This window comes from Lichenostomus cassidix, chromosome 20 (assembly GCF_008360975.1).
Source record: "Lichenostomus cassidix isolate B80296 chromosome 20, HeHo_3.0, whole genome shotgun sequence".
Lineage (NCBI taxonomy): Eukaryota > Metazoa > Chordata > Aves > Passeriformes > Meliphagidae > Lichenostomus > Lichenostomus cassidix.
The window spans coordinates 3,733,273-3,758,825 of record NC_139500.1 but is presented as its reverse complement, the minus strand read 5'-3'; the positions used below and the strand labels follow the sequence as shown (position 1 = coordinate 3,758,825).

Sequence of the window (25,553 nt, the reverse complement as noted above, 5' to 3'; positions counted from 1 at the left end):
GATGGTGTTTTCATAGAATACTTCTGATGCACCAAGTTCCCCCTGCAAAGTTTTGTCCTTGTAGGTTTCTCAGTAAAGTTGTTTTACAAATCTGCTTCAGCACTGCTCACTGCCAACTTCTCAGTGCAGATACTCCTCACTCCACTTGTCATATTCTTGCATTACAGTGACATCTCGTGGTATTTTAAATACTTTCTCTGCAGCTTTTTTTTTTTTCCTTTTATAGTATTGCGTTTTTAGCTTTCTTATTTTAGTGAGTCAGCAGTGTTATTTTATTTACAATTGCTGCAGGTTTACCTGCTTTGAAAGGTGATTTCTCTCCTCGATGCTCCACTATTGCTGCTTATTCTAGCTATGAACAGAAACACTTCTCGATACTCCACCGGCGTATGTGAGATTCATGACAAATTTTATCACCTGTATTTGTGATATGGCAATAGGTACACCAGTACCGCCCCAGCACAGGTAAAGCCCCCCTTTGGTATTGCCGGATTACATTTAAACACATTATCCAGTGTACTGCTGAATTCCATCAAAGCACATTATCCGGTGCACTGCTGGATTCCATTTCAGCCCATTATCCAGTTCGCTCTGCATAATAAACTCCACAGCCGGCAGTGGAAGCCCTTTACCCGCAGCAGCTCAGTAATTGAGAGCGTGTTTGCACCCACTCGGGCAGTGAAAGCCTTTCTGAATTAAGCACAGAATGAATTACACTGGTTTAGCAAGCTCGTGTCCACTAATTTCTGTGTTCAGCGCTGAATTTGGCTCTGAACAGGGCTGCACACAAAGCCCATCGCTGCCCGCGCAGCTCCCGAGCGCTGAGCGATCTCCCGCCGGCCGCGCTGAGGGCCTGCAGGGCCCGCCCCCCGCCGCGCGCCGCCGGGCGCTGATTGGCTGCTGTCAGCCAACGCCCGCAGCGATTGGTCGGCGGGGCGGTGTGAGAGGGGCGCGGGGCGTGAGGGGCGGGGCGGGGCGGGGCGGGGCGGGGCTGCGCTGAGGGCCGCGGCTGAGGGCGGGCGGGGACAGAGGGTGACAGGGCGTGAGGCAGCTCTGTGTCATTCCGCGCCGTGCCGCTCCGTGCCGGGGAACCGGCGGGACCATCCGGGGCCGGCTGGGCTCCTGTCACCGCAAAGGGCTTCTATTTCCTCCTCAGGGCTGGCTGACCGCGTCGGAGACAGGAGAGCTGTGAGGTGCCAGCACAGGCCTCAGCGGAGGCCGTTGCATTCTTGTGTCGGAAAAAAGCAATTAAAAATCACCCCTGTATTTGTTGTTTCTGTATTACTGCGTATAGTAATAGCTAGGCTGTGTTTCTGCTGATCTACAGAAGTCATTCCCTGTTTTTAATCACTATTTGCTTTGTCTGTATAATGTCTGGGATAGGAGACCAAAGCTACACGTTGTTGGCTGTTCATGGTTTGGTTATGTAAAATAATTCATACAAAGCATGAACAAGTTTGTTGCTTTCCTTAAATGTTCAACAAAGCAAATACTTTGCCTGCCCTTGAGTATTAAGACACTGTTTTCAGAAACCTGTGTTATCCAGACCTTCCTTTAGCAGGTGACAGTCACTTCAGAGCACATCACTTCAAAATTAAGAAGTGTTTTTCCCTGTGTCATTTATCATATTTGTATTAAATGATCTACCACTTTATAGTGAGGCCCTTACAGAGTTTTGCTGTTGGCTCACTGTCCTGAATAACCTGGTTTTTACTATCCTTGTGCTCTTTTCTTGCTGGGAAATCCTCAGGCTCCTCTCAGCCCCCTGTGTGCCTCTAGCCACAGAACTGAATCACTCCTTCCTCTCTTTCATTGTAAGCAATTGTTTATCCATGTTAGAAGGTTCCCTTATATCTCCAGTTTAGGTGCTTAAATGGCATTTATGTAGCATTTCTACTACTCACAAACTTTGGAGTTAGTGATGTATTTTGAATAATTACTGATGTGTTTGCAAAACCCGTTTGAAGTGTAAGTGATGATTGTTGCCTTTCATGCAGCTGAGTTGGTGAATTGCAAAAAATGCCAGCCAGGAATGAGATGCAGGTATGTGCTGATGGACCATAATATGAGGATTGATTGTTTTAATTACTAGCTTTCAATTGCAGTTAAAGTCTTTAGTGTGGCTGTGGTTGGAAAAAATTTTGCTTGGACATGGCTTAGTGCAGAGTAGCTGGGTGGAAAGCAAGAGGAACTGGGAATTGTTACTGGTGAAAGTAAGTCATGGGTATATGAGAGAAGAATCAGCTGAGGTGATGCTTAAGTTCAAAATGTTGAAATGAATTACAATTGATTTAGAAAGAACAGAGGGGCAAAATGGTTAAGGTAACTTAGAAATGTGAAATACTAAATACTCTAAAGAAGGAGCATTAACACAACAAACACTAAGGAAAACTGGCAAACAATTAAAATCTCAATGCGTAATTATTTGCATGTTTAATGTATTAGATGTGGTGCTCTGTACTTAAGGTTTTACATTTAATTTTGTTGTGACTCAGAATACTTGCTTCAAATGCAGCAGGTGACTGTGTAAAGCCTGCATCAAATCTGTGTTAATTAAATGTTATATCAGTGGTGAGCATGCAGCGATACAGTTGCTTTGGTTTATTGTTTACAGTTTGAAAAGTTAATTGATGAAGCTACAAGAAAAAAGGATTTCAAGTCCTTAGAACAGTTTCTGGCCACAGATGAATGTGAAAATGTCTATCACAAGTGCAGCAAACAGTTTACCAACAAATTGGACAAGCTTCTGTGTTGGGTAATGTAATCATTGCATCAAAATCATCTATAACATCTTTGGAGTTGGCTGAAAAAGGTGTTTTCATTTGGCTTGGTTGATACCAGCACTTGATTTAAGAACCCAAAATAAAATTTAAGAACAAAATCTCTCCTTAAAGGTAGCTTTTGAGAGCAAAAAAAGGCATCTGATTAATTAAGTATGGGTTCCTGTGGGACTTTACACTAAAGCTGATGTTGTAATTTCAATTTCAGGCACTTGACAAACAAGAAGTCAAAAGCATTTCTGCTTTACTAAATGCTATTCAGAAATGTGCAGAAAAAATCCTCATAGCAGGAGAAGATGGGCTGCCAGCAATGATAAAACACGGTCTTGTTGGAAGGATAAGTAAAACCAAAAAGCATCTATGAGCTTCTAAATAAACATATAAATAGCAATAAAGTGCATAAGCAGTGCCTCAGTGGTGAACAGCTGAGTGTTTGATTTGGTCCTTGATTGGATCAGAATTAAGAATTTCCCATAACTTTGCAACAAATGTTGTTCCCATTTAAATGTTCTTTGACAGGTGACCCTTTATAAAGAGATGCTGCTCTAATCCAGTGAAGATTTTGCAAATCATGCAGTATATAATTAATTTAGATGTGCTTACAGCAATTAAAACAAGATTATATATTTTCATATGAGTTTGCTATATTGCTGTGGAGTCAGGAATTAGAATTTCCTGGTGCCATTTAATTTTTTTTTGTTAATTCCCACAGCATTCAGCTCTTTCAACAGATCTTATTGCTATTCTGATTATTTGGTGTTATTTTGACCTGCATGTTAGATACGTTATTAATTTGTAACTCAGTAAATGCTGAACCACAGCCATCACTTCCTTACTGCTTCCACCAGAGATTCACTGGAGAAAATTAATGGCAATGTCAGATGAGTGTTTCTCAATTGCCTTCTCAACTGCTTTAATAATAAACAACAAAACCAGTGTGATGATGACTTCATGTTTGTATTTCACACCTACAAACAACACTCCTTCATTCAGCCATTATCAATTTTCAGCTCTTTTCTCTGTGGTGGCAGATGTCAAAGTAGATTTCCAATTTTTGTGTTGAAAAGTCCTTCAAATCCTCTAATTTTGTTAAGCCTGAGTGAAAATTTTCAGTCTGGGCCTGCCATATGCTCAGCAAACTGGTGATGCTGTTATTGTTTTAATAATTGTATAGTTTGTATAGATTTACTTAAGTGTAATAGAAACCATTGTCCTTTTCCAGGCTGTTCAAATAGATTTGTCTTTGTTTTCCCTTTACATGGTCAATTGGTTTGAAAAGTTAAAAGGAATTTTGGTCCTCAGAGGAAATGAAAAGGATGAAATGCTTATAAGTCTGGCTGAAGATTTCTTCAACATGTTGCTGGTAAAAATACATTGATAATAGAATTTGTCATAGTAATTGCTACTAGTTTAGCAATAAAAGGACTTTAAAACATGTTTCTATGTAGTATTTTTCTAAAGTTAACATTACAATGATTTCTGAAATATAAGATTATAAGTTGTTTGGGATGAACAGTTGGCCTGTATTCAAATGCATTTTCTGTTCGTGGTTGGCACTATGAAATAAAGTTAAAAAAACCCAACAACATTAAATGTTCAATGAACAAAAATTTTCATCTTTATCAAATTTTTACTACACAAATTATTGGTGTGCTAATGAAGTTTATACGGTCTGTGAGTTCTCTTCATAAAAATTTTTGTCATTGGTGGAATAATTTCTGTAAAATTTAACTGAAATATAATTTTGGGAAAACACACTTTAGGAGTTAGAAAAAACCTCCTATGTTCTTTATTAAGGATGAAATAATTTCAAAGTCTTAAATGTTTTTCAATTACTTAGTTCAGATGCATGTTGGCTGATTTTTTATGCTCTGATATTTTCTTTATCAAAATGGTGTGTTTTGTTTTGTTTTGTTTTCTGTTGCAGGCTGTGTGTGACAGCAGACCTGAAGGTGAGATTAAACAGCAGGAATGATAGTTTAAAATCTCTTTCAGGGTACACAAAGAACCACACTTCTCATTGCTGTAAGATGTCAGCCCTAACTGCTTAGTTTGAGGTTTCTCTAGGGACAGATTTCCTTGTAACTTGCTGTTGTCAGTAGTAAAAAAGCACAATAAGTCTCAGAGATGGCAAATGAACTGAGGGTTTTTAAAAAAAAAATTGTTTCTAAGGTGCTGTCACAGCTCAGCATAGCACAGTGACCCTTTATTGACCTTGTCCTCATGAATGTCACCATAACACAGTGACCCTTTATTGACCTTGTCCTCATGAATGTCACCCTGCTCTTGCAGTGTGGCACTAGGGAGAAAGTCCCTACAGACTGTTTGGTGTCATGATCAAAATGAAAGATTCATTGCCTTGGCCCAGGGGGGATAAATTCCAGCACCTGAATAGCATCTCAGAGAGCTGAGCTGTAGGATTGACCAATTATATTTAAAAATTAATAATCTCATACCCAGGGGAGTTACACAGTGATGCCCAGGAATACAAACATAGTTAGTATAAATTGAAGTCACTATTCTGTTTTCCATATCACTAATCCTATATAAAAAGACAGACATGCTGTATTTTATTTCTAAATGAAAATGAATCTTCTCCCAAATGTTTATGAGGGGACTTCCTATAAACTCTTGACAACTCTTTGATTAATTTCTTTCCTGTTTGTTAGGTAAAATGCAAGTACTAGAAAACTTTGTTCTGAAAACATGTTCTCTCATCACCGATGCAAGAATTAATATTTATGTTCAGCAGGAGGTAAACCTTCTTCTTTCTAAGCAACAGTTTTCTGGTTAGTGTGTCAACAGACTTTGTGGAGACAGTTATTTAACTGTGCAGATACTACCAAAAAAGAGAATATTGTAGTACTCTAGGATCAGAAGGATTATTTAATGTTTCTCTGGGAATGCTTGTTATTTATATGCTGGAGCTTTTTCAGATTAATGACCTGTGGTGGTGGGGTTGTTCATTTGTTTGTTGGGATTTTTAAGAGGAAATTACAAGATAGTAAGGTTCTGGTGAGAAAGCTGTATAAAAGCATAGGAAACAATATGCTCTACAACTGCTAGAAATAGGATTGAGATTGTTGGTTGTAAATTCTTCAGTCACTTGCAGGAAATTTGCATTCCTTCCAGTACACTTCAAATTTCTCCTGTTTACTTTCATAATGTCAAATTGCCAGTGTTTCGTTTCCTTCTAAAGAAATGGAAAGTTACAAAAAAGTCTTCTGTAAAGGCTACATCCCCAAAGGAAAGGCTTTTTAATGCTAATTTAAGGTAAGCTTTAGCTCAGCAATGAACTGCAGACAGAACTCTGGCTTTGAAATTTTTGACTGAGGAACATTCCAGTCTGCAGAAAAGAAACAACTATTGAACAACTACTGTTCCCATTAAAATTCATGTAATTTATTGAAATTGAGGTTGGCTTAGTACGATAAATACCATTTAAAGTCATGTAGAACTCATCTTTTCTTGTTTTGCAGTTGCTGAAGCATGTTGCTTTCTTCAGTGGTATGAAATCCACTACAAGGGCCCAAAATAAGAATAACTTCAAGTTTAACAAACTTACTTTAATCTTACTCCCTTTTTTCCACTCTTCTTAGGTAATAAGAAAATTGAATTCATTGCTTGACAAGATGCCTCGAGATGCCAGGAAAAAGATACTTTCCACAAAGGAGATGTTACTTGTCATGTAAATGATCTTCAATATAATTTTTGTATCATTCCATCATTTGCAGAGCTGAGAGGCAGTTTTTACTAAGCTGTTGTTCAGATTGGTCTCTGTTTACTCAACCTGTGCATTACTGTTGAATTTTCAGTGGCAGTGGCTGTGGACAGGTATTTTCCTGGGTTAGTCTCCATTACAAGCTTGAATTTTCATGGTTCCAGTCTGGGTCAGGCTTCTCCTCATCCCACTTGTCATAAAATAATTAAACTCCTATTTGTGAGAATGTGCTTAAAGCACAGTGAGTCAGTCACTGGAAGGATGGGCTGTTCACACTGGGAAATTGTTTTACAGCACTTGGAATAAAACAAATAGAATGAAAATGGTATCTGTCAGGTGATTCATTTCCCCAAGTGGTGCTTCCAGAGGTACTTCCTTAGCACAGCAGACTTACCCCTTGGAATTCTTACAGTTCAATGGAATCAGGAGTTTGTCTCATACATTGAAAGTTTATAATAAACCTTTCCTCTGGGCTTTGTGTTGCTGTCACATTTTGATGAAATGTTCCTTTGTTTGCAGGAGTGAAATGGGGAGGAGAATTTTGGATGCTGGAGGTGAGCATGGGACTCAATTTAGTATTGAGCTTAAAAATCAGATGCAGACCCATTAAAAACCAGAGAAGGCCTTTTGAAGCTGCAGAATGTTGTGGTTAGAGTTACCTGAAAAACAGAAATACGGCATGAAAACAGTCTGCAAACTGGAATGTTTCTGTGTGTTCAGTGTGTGGAACACTCACTGATGTTTGCAGTTCTGCTCTAGAATAAAGGTTTTAAAACAGGAAAAGTGATAAGGAAATCGCTCTTGAGGCTGTGAGCTGTGACCATGTGTGGTACTACTATAACTTCTCTCAGGGTTCGCTTTGGCATCCAACAATTTCCCAGCTCAGAGAGGTGAAAGTTGAAAATTTCTCTCTTATTTAAATACCTGGTGTGGCTCTGACAGTCCTTAAAAGTTTGGTTGAAGTTTCACTTTGAAAAATAAGTCATTTAGTCATCATTATTCCCATATTTCTTCTTCTAATTACCCTTTATGGATTACATATTAGGATATAAAGGGATCTAACATAGGTTCAGCACTGCTTGAACCAATTTTCTCATGACATTTTTCCACCTCAGTAGTTCCTTAAATCTCCTCTTGCTGTGAACTGTGTTGTGCTGCAGACTATGACATGCAGGTGGCCATCACGGAAGCTTTGTGCAGAATGGTGTCAGAGAAGCAAAGGGGAGAATTGGCCTCCCAGTGGTTCCCCATGGAGTTTGTGTCCAATGCATTCAAAGGAATTAAAGATTCGGAGTTTGAGACAGTAAGTCATATGAAGAATGTTTCCAGGGAGGGAAACTTCGCTTCTATAATTCTTTAAGAAATGTCTTTGTTTTAATAGGATTGCAGAAAATTTCTTAACCAGGTGAATGGCATGCTTGGAGACAAAAGAAGGTAAAACTGATTTTTTTTTTCGTCTAATTTTTTTTTTTTTTTAGATTTTATATTGTGATTCAATTTCATGTTACTTCCTTGGGGGAAAATTACTTTAATTGCTGGGATCTCTGAGTCTGTATAGTTTGTGAAAACATAATCCATTTGCTCTTTGCAGATATGCAAAATTTATTTACAGTGTTGTAGAATCCTTGAAAAAATATCCTTTTCTTACAGGGTTTTTACATATCCATGTTTATCAGCAGCTCTTGATAAATATGAGGTAAGTTTCTCTGCTTTCTGGTTAAGAAAAAACAGAGATGAAGTAAGAAAATTACTTTTTTCCAGAAGTACACAGATAGGCATGTATTGAAAGTTTGTCAGACCAACCCAAAGCTTCTTAGGTGGTAGAAATGAGTGCTCTCTGCTCTTGTTCCTTTATCTTATTCTTTTTCTTTTAGCTCCAGGTACCACCAGATGAAAACCTGGAAGAGTTTTGGGTTGATTTCAACATCGGCAGCAGAAGTATTTCTTTCTATGTGGCAGCAGATGACGCAGTAAGCTGAGTTTTGACTCCTGCTGGGTTGTCCTGAGGCAGCAGATACACATTCTTTGGAGTGTGTCAGATTTATTTCCCCATATTCAATGTACTGAACTTATGTATGCATTCCAGTGTGGATGGGGATAAAAAAAATCCAGATTTGGTGATATAAGTAATTTCACAGTAATGACTTAACATGTGCCTAGTGAGCAACAGTGAAGCAAAGTTTCTGTCACTCCATGTAAGAGAGGTTTAAAAGTTTGTCCTCACTGAATGACTTTGATCACTGGATTTCATTTCACTGTCATATTATACCTTTCTATCTTTGACAATATATGTTTTTATATAAGGATCAGCAGTGGGAAACAGTGGTTATACCAGAAGAAGATGTAAACATGTACAGCCTAGAAGGTATTTGCACTCAAAAATGGGACCTTTTGTTACACACTAACTTGGATTGTCAATCTGATTAATTTTAAAGTACTGACTTTATTCTAGCAAAGTAAAATTCTCACTAAAAATATTATAGGAATTGTTTGTGTATTATGTTTTTATTAGGGATGACATTCCATTGCAGTCACATCTGCCCTTTGGGCATGCAGGTGTGATTTTATGAAAATAATTTAATAATCATGTCTTAGAGCTACTTCAATACAAAATAAGGCAATGACAGGTAATTATAATCCTTTTGAACTATTTAGAACAGTAAATATCTGTAATTTGTCTGCAGCTATAGTAAACAACCTTCAAAGAAAGTTCTGTGGAATAATATACAAAATATTATTCTAAATAATATTCTATATAAATATTTCTAAAAGATTAAATCTTGAATTGTTTCACTAATAAAATTATTGTAGGTTAGAGTGAATTAAAAAACTAATCTTAGTACCTGAACTGAAGAATGTGTGTTTGCAAACATTATATGACATGCTGTTAAATTGAAATGAAGCTGCTTTTCAAATTTTGTTTTTGTCCAGAAAAAGATTCAAAGAAATTATTAACAATAGCTCTGAAAAGCCCAATGAATGTGGGCACTCTTGAAGGAGGGAAATTTCTTTTATATTTTGATTCTATCTTGGAAATCAAAGATGTGACCAGAAAGATTTATGGATCTCACAAATGTAAGGTAAGATTTTGTGAAGGTAAAGGTAAACACCTTTTTGAATAGTTTTAAATTGATTCAAAAGAAATGTCTTACTGCCATATAAATGTCCCAGCTATGATTATAGCAAGAGTTTCTGCTGAGCATCACTGCTACAGAACTGTATCATATGTTAAGCTTTGATAAAGATGCTTAGTAAGGACAAGAGGAAATGGCTTCAAGTTCCACCAGGGGAGGCTTTGGTTGGATTTTAGGGAAATCTTTCCACTGGAAAGGTTGTCAAGCCATGGCACAGCTGCCAGTGGAGTCCCCATCCCTGGGGTTATTTAGAACACATGGATGTGGCACTTGGGGACATGGGTTAGTGGTGGGCTTGGCAGGGCTGGACTCAATCACCTGTAATGATTCTCTTGTTCTAAGATTGCAAATGAATTGCAACAAACTTAGGCTGGAGAGGGATCACCATCTCCTAATGACAAATTCTGCATATCTAATTTTCCAGAAACACAGACCTGGTTGCTTACAAAAACTTTCAGAAGTGACTCGTGAGCTATCATGTTTTGCAATGCCATTAACATTCATGAATTTCCTCATTTAGTAAAACATTTTTAACAAGCCACATTTTTACTGTGTAACAAACTACTTTGTCCTGAGGTCTGACTGACTGAGGAACTCATGAGAGATGGAACTGCTATGAATTTGTAGAATCTGTTTTCCTCTGTAATGTGATTTCAGACTTACTACAATCTCTCACTGAAATATTTTGTTTCTTGTTTAATGAAGGAGCAAAGTCCATATTTTGACATATCCCTTTGCAGGATTTCAGTAAGAAGCAGTCTGCATCAGTAGCCAAAACAACTGTCCACATTGTCTTTGATGAAAGTGGATCCCAGGTATTTGACCTCAGTGTGCTGAGATGGTTTCTTGGGTTTGGAAAATTAATCTTGATTATTCACTAATTTGTAATCATTCGCTGTAAAAACAAGGATTTTTAATATATCAATAAATATAGATAAGTCAAAGGCCATGCAAGTGATGTCTAGTATGTATGTATTTATTTTTTGGGAGATACTAATACCCAAATAATTGAATAAATCACACGAATGTACACAGGGGAAGTTTTTATTATGTGCATTGATACTTGAAAACCCATCCTTGTACCAAAAATAGCAATTAAGTTGGAAGCTTTTCAGACTAAAAGTCTGTAACCTCTGAAGTTTATCAGAATCTCCAGTGAAGGATGCATTACTTAAAGAAGTTGCTCTGTGTGTTTATATAAATATAAAAATAAAACACTATAAAATCGAAATATTGCATACAAATTTTTAAAAATGAAAATATTCTATAGGTTATGGTACCAGAAAGTCAGTTTTCACCAGATTTGAAAAAAAAATCTGGAGAGGAGGAGGAGAAGCTCAGTAAGTACAAAACTCAGCAGCTTCCTGGAAATTTGAGGACTCAGAGTAAAAATAACAGTCAAGAAAAACTCAGAGGTGATTCCTCCGAGGTAAGTAGGATTGTCAAAATAAAAAGGAGTAGAGAAAAAATAGAAGACAATTTAAATGTTTGTAATATTTAACATTCTAAACCCATTCTTAATTGACAGTTGCAGAATAGTTAATGCTGTAATAAGGGTTTGATTGTTTTCCTAATGACTTGACACTAACCTATAAAAATGCTTTTGCTAAAAAGTTTGTTAATATTTTGAAACTGCAATAATGTGACAAAAATAGAATGGAATTGTTAATGTTCTTTAGACTGTTATGCCCTGAGAATTCTCTTTAAAGAGAAGTTTTTAAAAACATACTAGATGTCCCAGTATGGAAAAGTCAACTATGGCCTCAGAGTGCTGGGGAGGTGGCAAAAAATGAAACACTCACTGTGTCTTCATGGTGCAGCAGTGGGTGACTTGCAGTAGTTAATAAATCTATTTTTGCTTAGTTTGTAGTTTAAGTGACAGCTTTGAAGAATCTCCAGGGAATCCCTTTGTCAACAAGGGACAGGATTTGCCCATACTTCATTGAATTAATTTAGAAAACAAAAATCACTGATCTCAGTTTAGAAAGATTTTAAGTATGACTGCATAAACATCATGTTACCTTGATGTCAACAGCAGCAGTTGACGCTCCAATAATGGAAAGTGTCAAGAGACTGTTGGCAAGAGATTTTCTGAATTCTTGTGCTGTCATCCTTAAATCAGTGTATAATGGTCAAGTTCTTTCTGTTCCTTAAGATAACTCCATCCCGTAAAAGCAAAGTGTCTGAAGCATCTGTGCTTATTCCTGGAATTGCAAGAGTTTCCACAAGGAGTCCACTGGTTTTTAACACATGTAAGTTTACGAGTGCTTTCAGGTAAAAATACACTATAAATTGTCTTTGAAACTCAAGCATGAACTGTCATCCTTGGCAGAGCTGGAAATGAAAAGATGTTATAAAATCTCCTGAGCAGATCCTTTACACTTGAAATTTCAAGGGCCACTTGCTCCTGGCCCATAGGCACAGTGTGGGACAGTGGCTGCACTGCATTCCCAGCAGCTGAGGGTCACCTGGTACTTCTGCAGCTGTCAGGCAGCTGTTGGTGCTGCAGCAAGCTGAGAACTCAGCAAAAATACATTACAGTGAAGTCTGTGAATAGCAACTATTATTTAGCAGAGCCAGCCTGTAGCAAGCCTTGCTTTTGCCCTCCAGAGATCCACAGTCTGTGGGCTCTCAGTCTCCATGTAACACAACTGGAATCAATGTAATTATTAAAGCTCCATAAGGGGCTGGGATCAGAACTAACCAGCTTTTGTTGGAGTTTATGAAATAACTGTGATCATGGGCAAAACTCTTCCTGTTGGAATAGGGGAACTGCTGGAATTCTTACATGTTTCTGGTTTGTTTCAGCCACTCCTTTTAAAGGGAGAGTTAAATTGCCTTTGGAAATGACCAGCTCTACTAGAAGGTCTGACAATGATGCTGTAAATGAGAGCAGAACTAAGAATTCCAATCGGGAACCTCCTGGAGTATGCATGTCCTCTGTAGCTAAGTCTTTTTCTTAGAATAACAGTAATTGCTATTCTAATTTGTTCCTAATTCATACCTTAAAGAGCTAGAGTTTTAGAGTCAGCAGGTTGCTTTTTGAAAATAGTGTGTGTTACTTTATTGCATTATGTTTTCTTGCCCTCTGGATTTCAGGTTTAATATGTTTGAAATCAGACTGAACTCTTACAAAAGTAGCAAAAATTTGCATTCACTCATCAGTTCTGACCCCAGAATTAACTTCCTCTTACCTGAACCTCAGTTCTTCCTTTGTGTATAGCAGGAGAAATGTGCATGCAAAGAATCTCAAATGGATTATGTAGTGGTGAAATACTCATAAAACATAGAATACATTCAGCTATACTTGTGAAATGTTAATGTCTTCAGCCTCTAGCATTTATAGCATTAGTTTAGAGCATTTTTGATCAGGCATTCACTACTGTCAAAAGACCTACATAGGTGTCACTGACCTGCAGTTTAAGTATATTTTTGAGTATTTTTATTTCCAGTTGAACAATGGCTATAAAATAATATATTGTTTCTGATTGTAAATGTGTGCCTTGCTCAGATTCAGGTCAAGCCCCAGACTGTGGGACTCTGAAGCACTTTTTGATACAGTCATGCTTTAGAAAAGGCTTTCATGTACAGAATGTTTTGTTTAGAGTATTTCTTTGCCTTTTATGGGCTGTAACTGTCAGTGTTACTTATTGTGCTTTTTAGAGTGGGCAGAGATGCACAGTAGATAATGAACTTTGTGAAACAGAACAGATCAGGAAATCAAATACCTGGAATGAGACAAAAATACGTGAGAAGTACTGGAACAGCACTTCCATGAAATGAGAAAAACATTCATGATGTTTTATTAGGGAAAGCATAAGTTTATGAAGTTATACTATTTACAGTCCTACACTAATGTTTCCTTTTGGGTGTCATTCCACTGCAGCAAGTGTCTTCTGAAGACATTTCAAAAATTGTACAAGAGCCCACAGAAAAGCAAACTTTAGGCAAGTAATTTTACAAGTGTTGATAATCCTTACTTTTAAAATTGTTTTAATTTTTTTCCATTTCTTTTGCCATAATAACTGACACCAAATCAATGTCTCATTTAGATGAAGTGTTAGATATTGTTCCTGATTCTCAGCCAGTTTGGAGAAACAACAAACCTTTGTAAGTATTGGAAGAGAATTCCAAGTCACTGTTGTCACTCACTTTGAAGGGAGAATTTTCAAGCATGACCAGAATTAATGTTTTGTTGCAATGTAAAATTCTTTGGTATCTCTAAGATACCATTTTCCTGTTTCACAATGCATGTTTATTATAATTAAGACTCAATTTCTGCAATTCTGACAGTAAGATGGTGTTGTCTTTGTTAGGCTGCCTGGTCTTTTGGAGAGTTCTTTTGACAAAGGTGAAACATGGAAGAAAAGAACATTGCCTCTTCCAGAGAAGAATATAACAAGTGGAGACAAGCAAAAGCCAAATCCATCAGTGGCACGTGCATCTCATCCAGGTGATGGTCACACTGGGTCAACTGGTACTCTTGAAAATAGGTCAGAGAAATTAACTTGCAGTGATGCTTTTTTACTCCCTTGTTTCTTTCTATTGGTAGTGAAAGAGCTGTGAAACAAAAAGCATTTATTCAGCTTGTTGAAGTACCCCTCCAGATAAAGAAATTATAAAACCAGTACCAAGCAAATTAAATTGGTACCATCCTTAGTGGAAAATCAGAATGCTGATCATTTGGAACAGAAACTGTTAACTACAGAAGGGAAAAGTACTGAAACTACTACTGAAATATGGTTTAAAACATTTCTTTCAGCCAGAGTGTCTGACACATCTTTGCATTCTGATCTGGCACAAGAGGACCCTGATGTTCTCCTCCGAAAAGAGGCTGCAAATCCAAAACAATCAAAGACAGTGAGAGTTTCTTACCTTTGTTTATTCCATTTACAGTTAAGAGAATTTTCAAATTTGTGGGTTTACTGTCATGCAAGGGAAAATGGTTTTCAAATGAATGTAATTTACTCCATGTAGAAGATAATTTAATGACGTTTAGAAGGTTCTCAGGAAACTGAAGTTCTGTTTGCAGCTTTGTTCTTCTATTGGATGTTGAGTCTTAAACTGTTTTTATAGAAACCAAAGTCTAAAGAAATTGCAGATGCAGCCAAATCCCTGATCAGTAAAATCAGTGACAGATACAAAAACAAGAGCAATGAGAAAAGCAAAGCAAGAGACTTGCTGGGCTTTAACAGGTATGATGTGAACTATTCCTGTTGTGCTGAGTCTTTGTGTGCCTCTGGGTTTGACTGTGATGTACCAGTGAATGCTGATAAGTGAAAGGGCTGAGCTCTTTTAACTCTTTTAATCTCTTAAATGATGTGGTATTTAAATGCATGAACAACTCTGCTGGGTATGATAAAATTTATGTTTACATAGGCAGTATTCTAATGCATATATTCTACTTAGCATTTAAAAAAATGTATCTTTATTTTTAGGACACATTTAAATAAATCCTGGATCTCCAAGGTAACATATTAGTGCTTTTATAAGAATTGTTTTGAATATCAGCTATATGTATACATATGGTTGCAGTCAGTAGGTGTAAAGGAAAAGTTCATAAATACCATTGAATTAAGTATCTGTAGGTGTTAATTATGTATTGACTGCATATGTTGAACTGTTGCTAATCAACCTGATTATCTTCATGATGAAGATTCTGCTTTTTGAGATGACAGTGTCTATGCACAGTCCCCAGTTTGACAGAGGAGCTGACTTTTCATTTATCAATAGGAAGAAGTTCTGGACAGGACCCTAAAAACCACTTCTTTTCTTAATATAACTGCTGGTCACGTTCGGTAAGTAGTTGCAACATTTTCAAACACAATTTCTGATTACCCACACCTGACTCTGTGAAATGTTCACTAATTCACTCACACAATTGATCTCTGTGTCTGTTTGACAGCGATGATGTCTACAACTTCAACATCAGTGGGTATGAGGAGCCTACAATCAAGCTTGGAGTAAGAATATAACTGAAACTTACATGTTATGAATAGAATATAAAGGAATTCAGTCAAATTGTGTCTACAGAAAGTACAATTAAGAGCTGAAAAAATCAAATCATATCAGTGAATTAAGTGGGGGGGAAAAGTTTGCTATGTAAATACCTCCAGCACTCTCAAATGTGTAACAATATACGCTGTCTTAAGATTCTGGCCACTTCAGGCTATTGTGATGTTTCTCCTGAGTTAAGAATTAAACACTGTGTTAGGAGTATCATTAGGTGGACTGCTTAATTTTGTTCAGATTCAATAAAAAATGGAAATCTTCATTTGTTTCTCCTCTATTTACATTTTTAGGTCCAAGAAGTGCGTGTGACTGAACTGAGTGTTCATACAGAGACAAACAAAAAAGGGTAGGATGTTCTGTTGAGTCATTGTCTGCTGATTACCATAGTACAGCCTGCACTCTCCAGCACGCAGTTACAAACTTCCAGATAATGTTACATGACAAGAATATCCTGGCTGTGTTGGTTTTTGTCAAGCAGTAAACATTGCTGTGTTCTCCTAGGCTGTTCCATGATGTTCCTTTGGGAAGGTGTTAAAAAGGAAAGAATGTGTTCCATGAAGGGAACAGTTCTCCTCATGGAATACTGCAGGGAGAGAAACTCCTGAATAGAGAGGGATGTTTTTTGGTTAATGATCCTCCTGGAAAGGGCTGTGTTGTTACTGTGTGCTCTTCCTGATAATTGGGAAACAAGCACAAGCCTTTAGGGATTAAGGTGAACAGGTAATTCCAAAATAATGTGGAAAGAAAAGTAGGTACATTTGTTTGAATCCTTAATCCACATCATGGGAACAGTAGGAAGTTTTGCACCAACTATTTTTAAATGCAATGTTTAAAAGTGGTTTTTATTTTTTTACTCAAGGAACACAAGTATCAGGCAATCCAGCACAGAAGTGAAAGGAGGAAAAAAGGTAAGGCTCAGTTTTTTATCGATCAGCACAGCTTGTCTTCCTGCCTTTAAATGCCAATTATGGAAGCAGACTACATATAAAAATAAACCAATAACTAGAGAACTTTTTTGGGTTTTGTAGACTAGAAACAATGGAGACAAGAAACATCTCTTTAGTGACTCAGACTCAGAGCACAGAGGGGATGACACCACGACAGAGATTAGTTGGCTACAGGAATCCAAGAGGAAACCTAAACCCCAGATAACTGATTACAGTAGAAATAAAAAATTAGGGAAACCAATAAGCAAAGACAAAAGTAAGGATTTTTTTTTATATTTCTGAAGAATGCTGCAGTAAGTTTGTCCTTAGATATTAAGTCACAGCATGGCACATGCTGTGTTGCAGATACCATTTGCTTTTGTCATTTCCAAGTATAAAGAATTTTCAGATTACTTCTAATAGTTTATAAAGTTCAATTTACATAATATCTGTATTTTAATGTGGTAAACTGTCAGAGGGTGGGACAGGTGGAAATTGTTGTGAGTAAAAAAAATTGTTTTTTTAAAAATAATGGGTTGAAAGCAGTTACTGAAGCAATCAATTTGTGGGCTTGGAAGTGATTCTGTTATTTTACAGCTAAAACTAGTGTCAAACATTTGAATATTTTCCTGATTTTTCAAACCTCTTCTATTGTAACAGCAGATAAATTATTTGAACCTACTTGCTTCATGGATAAACCTAAAGGCAAAAATGCAAGTAAGAAACAGGTAAATATGAATTTGCAACTAGAATTTTAATATAGATCCAAAGTCTCTTAGCTTCCCCCAGAAACAGTTTTTAAATAACTTTTCATAAATATGTGACATTTCTCCCAGATCATTTGTATTCTTTGCATTATATTCTTTTCTTGTAGTATTTATCTGGGTTTTCAGGCATAATCCTACCTGTGAGTTAGAATGATTTTTGTACATTGATGCTGTTGGTAGACTGATGGTGGGACTCTGAGCTTTGGTAAAGTTAAACCTTTTTAGCTGTTTTTAAATAATTCATTTCCACTAATTAAACCAAGTTATCTGCCGGTTTTTGTTATGTATTTGTTAATTATTCTTATAAACTGAAGATGATTTTATTCTTCCAAAGATAAACAAATGTAAACCACAGAATTCAAAACCAGATGAAATGATAGTAAAATCCACCAGAAAAAAACTGCCTCGAAGAGCAGCAGCAACAAAAAATTACAAAGAGCCTTCCAGTTCTGAGTCAGAGAGTGAAGAAAAAATTCCAGCATGCACCTCTAAGGGGGAGAAATCCAAAATACAGGTATGCAGTTCCATTTGATTATTAAAAATCCATTCCTGCCATGTTTCTCAAAGTAAACTCTGCTCTGCCCTGTACTTGGTACTTCTGAATTTTAAGCGCTTGACATGAGCAAATTGAAGTTAATTTTAATTATTTTTAATATTGCTCCTATTTTAATGATAAGTATTGAGCTGCTAAGAAAAGCAGCCCTAAATAATCTTCTGAGTCATAATAGATTTTTAGTTTCTATCTATGAGATTTATTCTGCTGCAAAGAACTACTGTGTGCTGTGTTTTGAAAATTTGACAATACTTGGAAAATGTCTATTAAATGGGAAGGTTCAGTGAGCCAAATCTTGTTGAGTTGATGTGATGCTGGTAATGCTCTGTGTACAACAAATGCTGCCTTGAGAGAGGCTGTGTCAGTACATTTGCTGAACATCCAAATGGGATTTCTAATAAATGAACATTGGTTGCTAAAACATTTTCATTGTTTTAGTGTAACATGTCAATATATATGGAAAGGTTTGTAAACTTCATGCATTAAAGCCTGAATCCCAATTGCCTCCAATAGTTACGTAGTTCATAACAATAGAAATTTATGTGTTGAGTTAAAGAAATTCAATGTTTATTGATGGTAGAAAACTTGAACTGCTTATGGATTTAAGTATTTCTAATGATGCTCCTTCTGCTTGATCAGTGGTACATATAGATAATATATTTATGTATCTCTATATCAGCTTTTATGTACACTATGGTTACAAAGATGTTTATTTATAACTTTTGTATTTTGATAGAAACACTTGAATGGGGCAAACAAGGATTATAAACAGCCAACTGGACTGCAGATTGTACCTCAGGAGCCAAAGAGAGGGGATAACTATGTGCAGAAAGCACTGCTCAGATGCAGGAATTCTGCAGAACAGAAGGAAATGGAAATGCCTTCAGCTGACAGCCCTGCCTCTATTGAGACAATGAGAGGTAGGGATTTGGGCTTCTAATTTCTAGCAGTACAGAATCAAAAGGTGGAGGTTAAACAAGTTTATCACAGCAGTACACTTTTACATTTGTTACATGCTCCTAAAACAGGAGATATCCCATAATTCTGGCTGTTCCACATAATTTAAGGGAGTATATTAACATGTCATTAACATCTTTATAGGTTGGTGCAGTTCTCTGACATTGGTGTAAAATAGAAACACATCATGTCAGTGTTAGAACAAATTGGTACTGCTGAAACGGTGGGAGAGTGAGAAAAGGGAAGTGTGGCAAGTCCTGTGCCAAATTCCAATTCTCTGAGACTTGGCAATTCCTGGGGCTGGAACAGGGAGCAGTGTGGGGCTTTGGCTTCCCTTGGGTAACACCCATGCCCTGTGCTGACCCTGGAGGAACTGTTTTCCAGGTGCTGACAGAGTATCAGGAGATGCTAGTCCAGAGCACAGCTCCAGTGAAAGGTCTCTTGGGCTTCAGGAGTCAACACCAGAAGACAGGGAAATGTTAAATTCTGAGAAAGGACTCTCTCCCAATAATTCCTCTCCACAAAATAAGAGTATGCAAAGTCTAGGTATAAATCAGTCCCCTGAGACAACAGTTCCAAAGTTGACATTTGGAAGGAAAAGTTTCTCATCAGTTTTAACTGAAGTATCATTGGTAAGAGCATTAACATTTCTCTGGTTGTTTTAACTAAAACTGCCATTCAGCTGCCAACTGTTTTGTGCTTCTGTACATCTCCTTTCAATAATGTTTGAGGGTTTTTGTTCATGTGCAGCTCAGCTTAACCCCATATGAAACTGTCAGTGGCAAAAATTCCAAGGCAGCTGTATCAGAAACCTGTAATAACAACGAAGATTCAAGTTTCCAGCGTTGCTTTTCGGACACATTTGCTGCTAAAGGCAAACTGCAGGATATCACTAAACTTGTCCCCAAAAATAAGGAAGAGGTATGTTCCTACATTCTGTGCTCTTCAGAAGAGACCTGCAGTTTTATCAGTTTACAGGTGGTGAGCTCTAAGGACATCTCCTTTCAATAATTATTGTTTTCTGAATGTGCAGCTCAGCTTGACAAAGTATAAAACTGACAGTGGAAAACGTGCAAAGGGAGCTGTGGTGGAAACAGGGAATAACAATGAAGACTCAAGTCTCCAGTCCTGCTTTTCAGACACACTGTCTGTGAAAGGCAAGCTCCAGGATCCCAGCAAACCTCTCACTAAAAGTAAAGAGGTGAGTTAGTGCATTCATTGCTCTCCAGAAGAGAGCTGCAGGTTGGCAGCTATTTTATCTGCTTTTCAGGTGGTGAGGTTTAAGGGAAATGCATCTCCATATTGAACACATCTTCTTGGGACCTGCTGGTAGTTAATTTTTAAATATTGGTGATAAATTGGAGAAATATTTATCATATGGATACAATGAAAGTATTGTGTCCCAACCAGATCAGTTATAATTCCTATTTAAAAAAAATAACAGGGAGTAATTTTCTCAGTGACTTACAATAAAAAACAAATTATTTTTCACAGCATAAATGGGAATTTCTGATGGAGACTTCTAAAAGCAGTTTAATTTTGAAGCTAATATATAAATCAGTGACTTTTCTTTTAGGATTGTGTACCACCATCTCCAGTGTCTCCTACCAGTAGGAGTAGAGTACAGTCTTGGATTAAAGAGCCTTTTGCCCCCTTAAATGAGTCAGGTACAAACATTCAATTTAAAGAAAAAGACTTCCTATGTGTCTCCATAAGTTAATAAAAATGTTCTATTTGGCATAATAATATGGCCAAAGTTTTTTAACCTTGTTATATTTTATATATTTTCATTATTATTCCATTTTTACTTATTTTCTCATTTTCTCTGCTGTTTATTATCCCCCCCCAAAAAAATAAAATTAGGCTCCAAAATGCAGCTTTAGTGAAGAGTTAGTTGTGCTCCAAATAAAGTTGTTTTTACTGACACTGGGGACAAAATGGGGATAATGGTTTTATCAGGAAATATCCCAGACTTGCTCATTGATCAGAGCTCAGTTGAATGTGTCCTCTGTAAATGTAAATGTTATTAATTTTTATATCATTCTCATGTTTGAAAACCAAAATACATCTTCCTAGAGTTTGCATCCAATGGGTCAATAAAATTGTCTTTATCCTCCCATCTCATTGTTCTAAATAATCCTAAAATTCAGCCTTGTTTCCATGTTTATTGGAGGACCAAGTGTGCAGCCATTCCTCAAACGAACTTACCACAGTGACACAGAAAGCAGCTCTGATGAGGCAGGAACAAGCAAAGAGGTGGGAAAGAAAGGAAGGAGAAGAATGAATTTACAGCCCAGAAAATTATTTAAAACAGATGATGCTGCTACTTTCAGAGGTTGGTCATGGACTGACAGTCCAAAGCTTTAAAATAATGTGACAAATTCAAATTTTAACAAGGATATAGAATATCCATTAAAAGGCATTTTACATGTTAAAGCAAAGAAACAAAAAATGTTAAATATTTAGAGACTGGATCCATATAAAAAGTCAGAAAATTGATATGAAAATAGAAACTGGTTTCAGCCATTTAATTGGTGATATTTACCTAGATGTAACAAAAGCTCTGCTAAGCCCTGTTTTAACTTCAGATAGGATATTTTGTAATCCTGCATTTGACATTATGTTTTTGTTGTTCTGTTCAGTGTCTGAAAGTATCTCCACTCGATCTGTAAATGACCTGTCTGGTTTGGATGGGGAATTCTGGGATCCTGGTTGCTCAACCATCAGCATTTGTCAGAAGCTCCAGACAGAATTTACCAAGAAAATTGAGGCAAGAACCTTCATGCACAGCATCACCTGGGGGCAACATGAGCACACAGGGGACAGCTTGGCTTACACCACACAATTGCATTTTTAAAAAGGGCTTTGCTGTGATATTAAGCAGTTACAGTACTGAACATATTACAGGATTTTTCCTAAAGTGCAAATAACCTGAATTTCATGTTAAAACATCCTCCTAGAACCGTTCCAGGAAAATGGATAATTTTCACAAGCAAACATTGAGAGCTGCCCATCAGCATTTGGCCACAATGAGTTGCCAACTCCATGAATGCAGGTGAGTGATGAAAGATTCCTTTTAAAACATCCTTAAAATGCAGTGAATACCTTCTACAAGGAGCCTGTTTTGTTCTGCTAGGATCAGGCAGCTGGACAAATTCCATTTTACTCTCACTGAGGAACTCGAGAATTTTGAAAAGGATTCTCAATCCCTGAAAATCATGGAGAAAGAATTCTCGGTTTGTATTTGGATTGCTTGCTCATGGGGAAAAGGGAATTCTGGTGGAATCTGTAGGTTATTCCCAACATCTTTAACTTTAGATAGCAATTTTGATTTTCAAAGCCCTTTTTGCTTCAAGTTGGGTCAGATTTCAGATAATGCATTTGAGGTGTTAGGATGCTCTTAGAATTCCAAGGTCACTCTGTTTTCCTATATGCATTCACTGTATGAATTCCTATATGTTTTTTCTCCTGCAAATATTTTAATGTCTGGGTTTTTCCAGCTTCTGTGGGAGCTTTTAACTCCTGTCCCTTCTGTGTTGTGCTTATTTGTTCATATTAGATATTAATTACTTTTAGCTTGGAAAATCACTTCCTATTGATTAGCATCTCTTAATATTTTTCTTTCCAGACCTTTTGGAAAAAACATTGCCAGACTTTTAGTACATACATGAAAAATGAGCAGCAGAGGTCAGTAGGGTTCATTAATCCTGGGATGAGGTTTGTGTTCTGTTCAGCTGAGGGAGAAGTCAGCACAACTGCTCTTCTCTCTGCAGTTTCTTCCATGAAAGAGAGATGGGTGATGAGATGAGCAAATGAGATTAAAATGTTAATGTAATTGTTCTCCAGCTAAATTTCTGCATGTAATTGAGGGACTGTTCCAGCAGGAACAATGCTGGTGATATTTATCCATGCTTTAAATGCAAATAGACTCCAAACAATGGGCTAGATTTGTGCTCTGTGTAGGAAGTTCTTATGTAGCAAAGCTGCTTGAACTGCCTTTATTTCTTTAGAATTCAGATTCTTAAAACTTCATTTGAAAAGAATATCTACCATTCTGTTGACTGTGAAGAAAAGGTTTTTACTTCAGAGGTATGGTGAGCCTTTGTTTTGCTCCTTTTAATAATTCTTCAGTTACACCAACAGATATCAGTATTGACTTGGTTTTTTTTTTCTGGAGGCGTTATCCTCAGCATTATATGAATGATATATGATATTTTTGTAGCTTTTAATTGTCATAAAGTGTCCCATACTTTAACAATATTCAGTAATTATGCCTCTATTTCCCCCATTGGGTATTTCCTGGTTATAACACATTTAGGATGTCATTGTTTGCATGAAAATGTGTTGGCAGTTGAGAGCAGAGATGCATTCAGTGTCTTGTTGTAGATGCATCTGATGAAAGAAGACATAAAAGGACTCCAAGAGAAATTTCTAAAAGAAATGGTAAATAAAGTTATCTTGTCCTCATTTTTATTGATTTTCTGCTGTTTGAGCACTAAATTACTAGAATTTTAATTTCTAGTCCCCTATAAAAAATAAAAACTAGTCATAATGCAAATGTCACTGACTTGTTACTCATTAAACCTTACCTGGGTGATGGGAGCCCCAGGGAAATGTTCATTCACTCATTTAGTTCTGAGTCTTAATGCTGAAAAGTATCATATTTGATATGTTAAAAGCAGCCTGGACAGTGCACCAGGACTACCATAGATCAAATAAAATCATTATTTTTTTCAAAAGTATGAGATAAATGTACTAAGAAGGGATAAAGGTGATAAATGTAATTTTTCTGTACAGCAAGAAGAGGAGCTGTGCAATGTTCGCAGGGGATTGCAGACCTTGTTTCAATCAAAGGCAGAATTCTGAAGTGACTTTTCAGATTCCTTCCTGAAATTTGAGGTGAATATAAACACTCTTTTGTAATGGAAAGTTTCACTCTTTTTTTCCCCCACACTCCAAGAAACTACTGTAATGAAAGAATGTTTGTGGATAAGACTTTTCCACTGACCTGTGAGATTTGGAATTACTCTACTGAATCTGTTGGAATATAATATGTAATTTTATTTTAGCACATGCTACTTTTAAATAAGTCTTGAACAATTTTTATAGGTAACTTAACTGACTTGCAAAATAATGACTTTGAATTTCACTTTGTATCTATGTTTTGGATCTGATCCCAAATACAGTCAGGAATTATTTAGGGACCAAAGCACCTGGTTTGATCTCAGTCCTGTTTGTCTGTGGTGTTATTAGTAGAAGTTTCTAAGAGAAAACACTCTCAACACTTGTGTTAGAACTGTGTTTCAAATTATTATGTATTAAGTCAAGAAAACTAGATATTGGGTCTGTTGGGTTTTTTACACAGTTCCATTAGTATTTTGTTTTAAATCAGTAAGAAGTCAGCTAAAGCTGCGGTGCAAATATTTTGGGTAAGAATTTTGGAAACACAAGGCTGTGTTGTCTCTGGAAATGATTATATTGAAATTTCCAGTAAATAATTTGGTTCACTCACCCCATTGACGTAAATGTACGGCTGTTTTCTGAGCCTCTGGTGTTTGTGTGGTTTGGGGTTTTTTGAGTCTGTGCTCACTGTGATCTCCACTAGATGGACCCCATGAGATGTTAAACTTTTCTTTCCTTGCTCTGATTGATTTTTATCTGAATGAAACAGGACTTTTCTTGTAACTTACAAGGTTTTTAAAATGCACTACCAGGCCCAAATTCTTTCTTACAATGAAGCCATGCTGGAAAAAGAATTCAAGTGCTTTGTTTTTAGTCAGTGACAGGAATTGTGCACTGCAGGTCTGTTTCTCTGTTCCACTGGGAGGAAGCTGCCCAAGAGCAGCCTCCCTGAGCCCTCAGGTGTGACCCGAAGTTCCAGCAGGAACAGAGCACAATCCATGGCCCAGGGAGTGTGCAAACCCTTCCAGAGAGTCCCCAGCAGCAGGCAGGCAGGGCTCAGTGCCAGGGAGCAGTGGCTCTGCAATTGTCACAAGTTGTGTCTCTCCAGGAGCAGAGCAGAGGCTGAGCTGCTGGGATGGAAGGAGAGGAGAGCACAGGAAGGACAGAGCCACCCCGAGCTCCAGCAGGGACACAGCTCAGGGACATGGTTTGACATCTGAAAAGCTGCTCTAAGTTACCCTTAAAATATCTTTCTTTTTATGATATTTTTCAACGCAATTTTAATGTGTTTTATATAATATTTATTACCAGTGGAAGTGTGCATCACTGTTAAACAGGAGTGTTACTTTGCATGGATCATTAGCCATGTTTAGTTTCTAGTTAACAGTGAAGAAACTTTGCTCTCCTTTCTGTTTAGCCTTTTTGTATATTTTATCTGGACTATAATTATAGTGTTAAGAATTAATACTATACTATTATTATTAAAATTAAAATTATAAATATATGTATGTTAAAAGCCTAGTTATGATGTTACATATTTCTGTGAAAAGCCAGCAAGTTAAAAAATTACAATAAAGAGGAAAAAATTCATCTTTGGATCAAGTGATGGAGTCATTCAAGTCTTCAGCTGCTGGTCAAGTAAGACAAACATTAAAATGTTGACACCACCTCTCCCAGGAGTGCTTTGTTCCTTCTCCCACTGCACTTACACAGATTTTAGGTGTTGCACTGTGTGTCTTTACCTTCCATTCCTGCCTGAGTTTCTCCAGGAGCAGCTCCAGTTCCTGTGATTCCATTGTGA

The 25,553-nt window shown here is 37.0% G+C and overlaps 1 protein-coding gene across 6 annotated transcripts; it reads left to right on the top strand.

The window, feature by feature from the left end:
* The first annotated feature begins 1,046 nt into the window (after nucleotides 1–1,046).
* On the top strand, nucleotides 1,047–25,518 carry SYCP2 (synaptonemal complex protein 2). 6 transcript variants are annotated; one of them, XM_085079588.1, is made up of 46 exons: nucleotides 1,047–1,193; nucleotides 1,998–2,043; nucleotides 2,615–2,755; nucleotides 2,989–3,119; nucleotides 4,041–4,143; nucleotides 4,708–4,732; nucleotides 5,450–5,535; nucleotides 6,380–6,468; nucleotides 7,021–7,055; nucleotides 7,662–7,804; nucleotides 7,883–7,935; nucleotides 8,152–8,197; nucleotides 8,376–8,471; nucleotides 8,806–8,866; nucleotides 9,433–9,581; nucleotides 10,376–10,450; nucleotides 10,906–11,064; nucleotides 11,791–11,887; nucleotides 12,444–12,562; nucleotides 13,522–13,582; nucleotides 13,688–13,745; nucleotides 13,952–14,088; nucleotides 14,398–14,495; nucleotides 14,712–14,830; nucleotides 15,074–15,104; nucleotides 15,369–15,433; nucleotides 15,541–15,598; nucleotides 15,938–15,993; nucleotides 16,507–16,555; nucleotides 16,676–16,850; nucleotides 17,237–17,301; nucleotides 17,675–17,854; nucleotides 18,630–18,813; nucleotides 19,235–19,482; nucleotides 19,601–19,771; nucleotides 19,884–20,051; nucleotides 20,427–20,517; nucleotides 21,024–21,185; nucleotides 21,493–21,620; nucleotides 21,811–21,905; nucleotides 21,987–22,086; nucleotides 22,479–22,537; nucleotides 22,861–22,939; nucleotides 23,237–23,293; nucleotides 23,648–23,749; nucleotides 24,861–25,518. In XM_085079588.1, the coding sequence occupies exons 2-45, from the start codon at nucleotides 2,020–2,022 to the stop codon at nucleotides 23,714–23,716; spliced, it is 4,395 nt and encodes a 1,464-aa protein (XP_084935714.1). In that variant the 5' UTR covers nucleotides 1,047–1,193; nucleotides 1,998–2,019; the 3' UTR covers nucleotides 23,717–23,749; nucleotides 24,861–25,518. The 6 variants fall into 6 exon arrangements, 3 of the variants coding, with proteins under 3 accessions (XP_084935714.1, XP_084935713.1, XP_084935715.1); XM_085079587.1 differs by having other exon boundaries at nucleotides 17,234–17,301; XM_085079589.1 differs by lacking the exon at nucleotides 21,024–21,185 and having other exon boundaries at nucleotides 17,234–17,301.
* Nucleotides 25,519–25,553: the final 35 nt, after the last annotated feature.

Excerpts from the sequence above, each read along its gene's own strand:
- SYCP2 (XM_085079587.1), top strand. The coding sequence starts at position 2,020 with ATGCCAGCCAGGAATGAGATGCAG. Across the intron at positions 8,867-9,432 it reads AAACATGTACAGCCTAGAAG|AAAAAGATTCAAAGAAATTA; the intron begins GTATTTGCACTC and ends GTTTTTGTCCAG. Across the intron at positions 21,186-21,492 it reads TGATGCTGCTACTTTCAGAG|TGTCTGAAAGTATCTCCACT; the intron begins GTTGGTCATGGA and ends TGTTCTGTTCAG.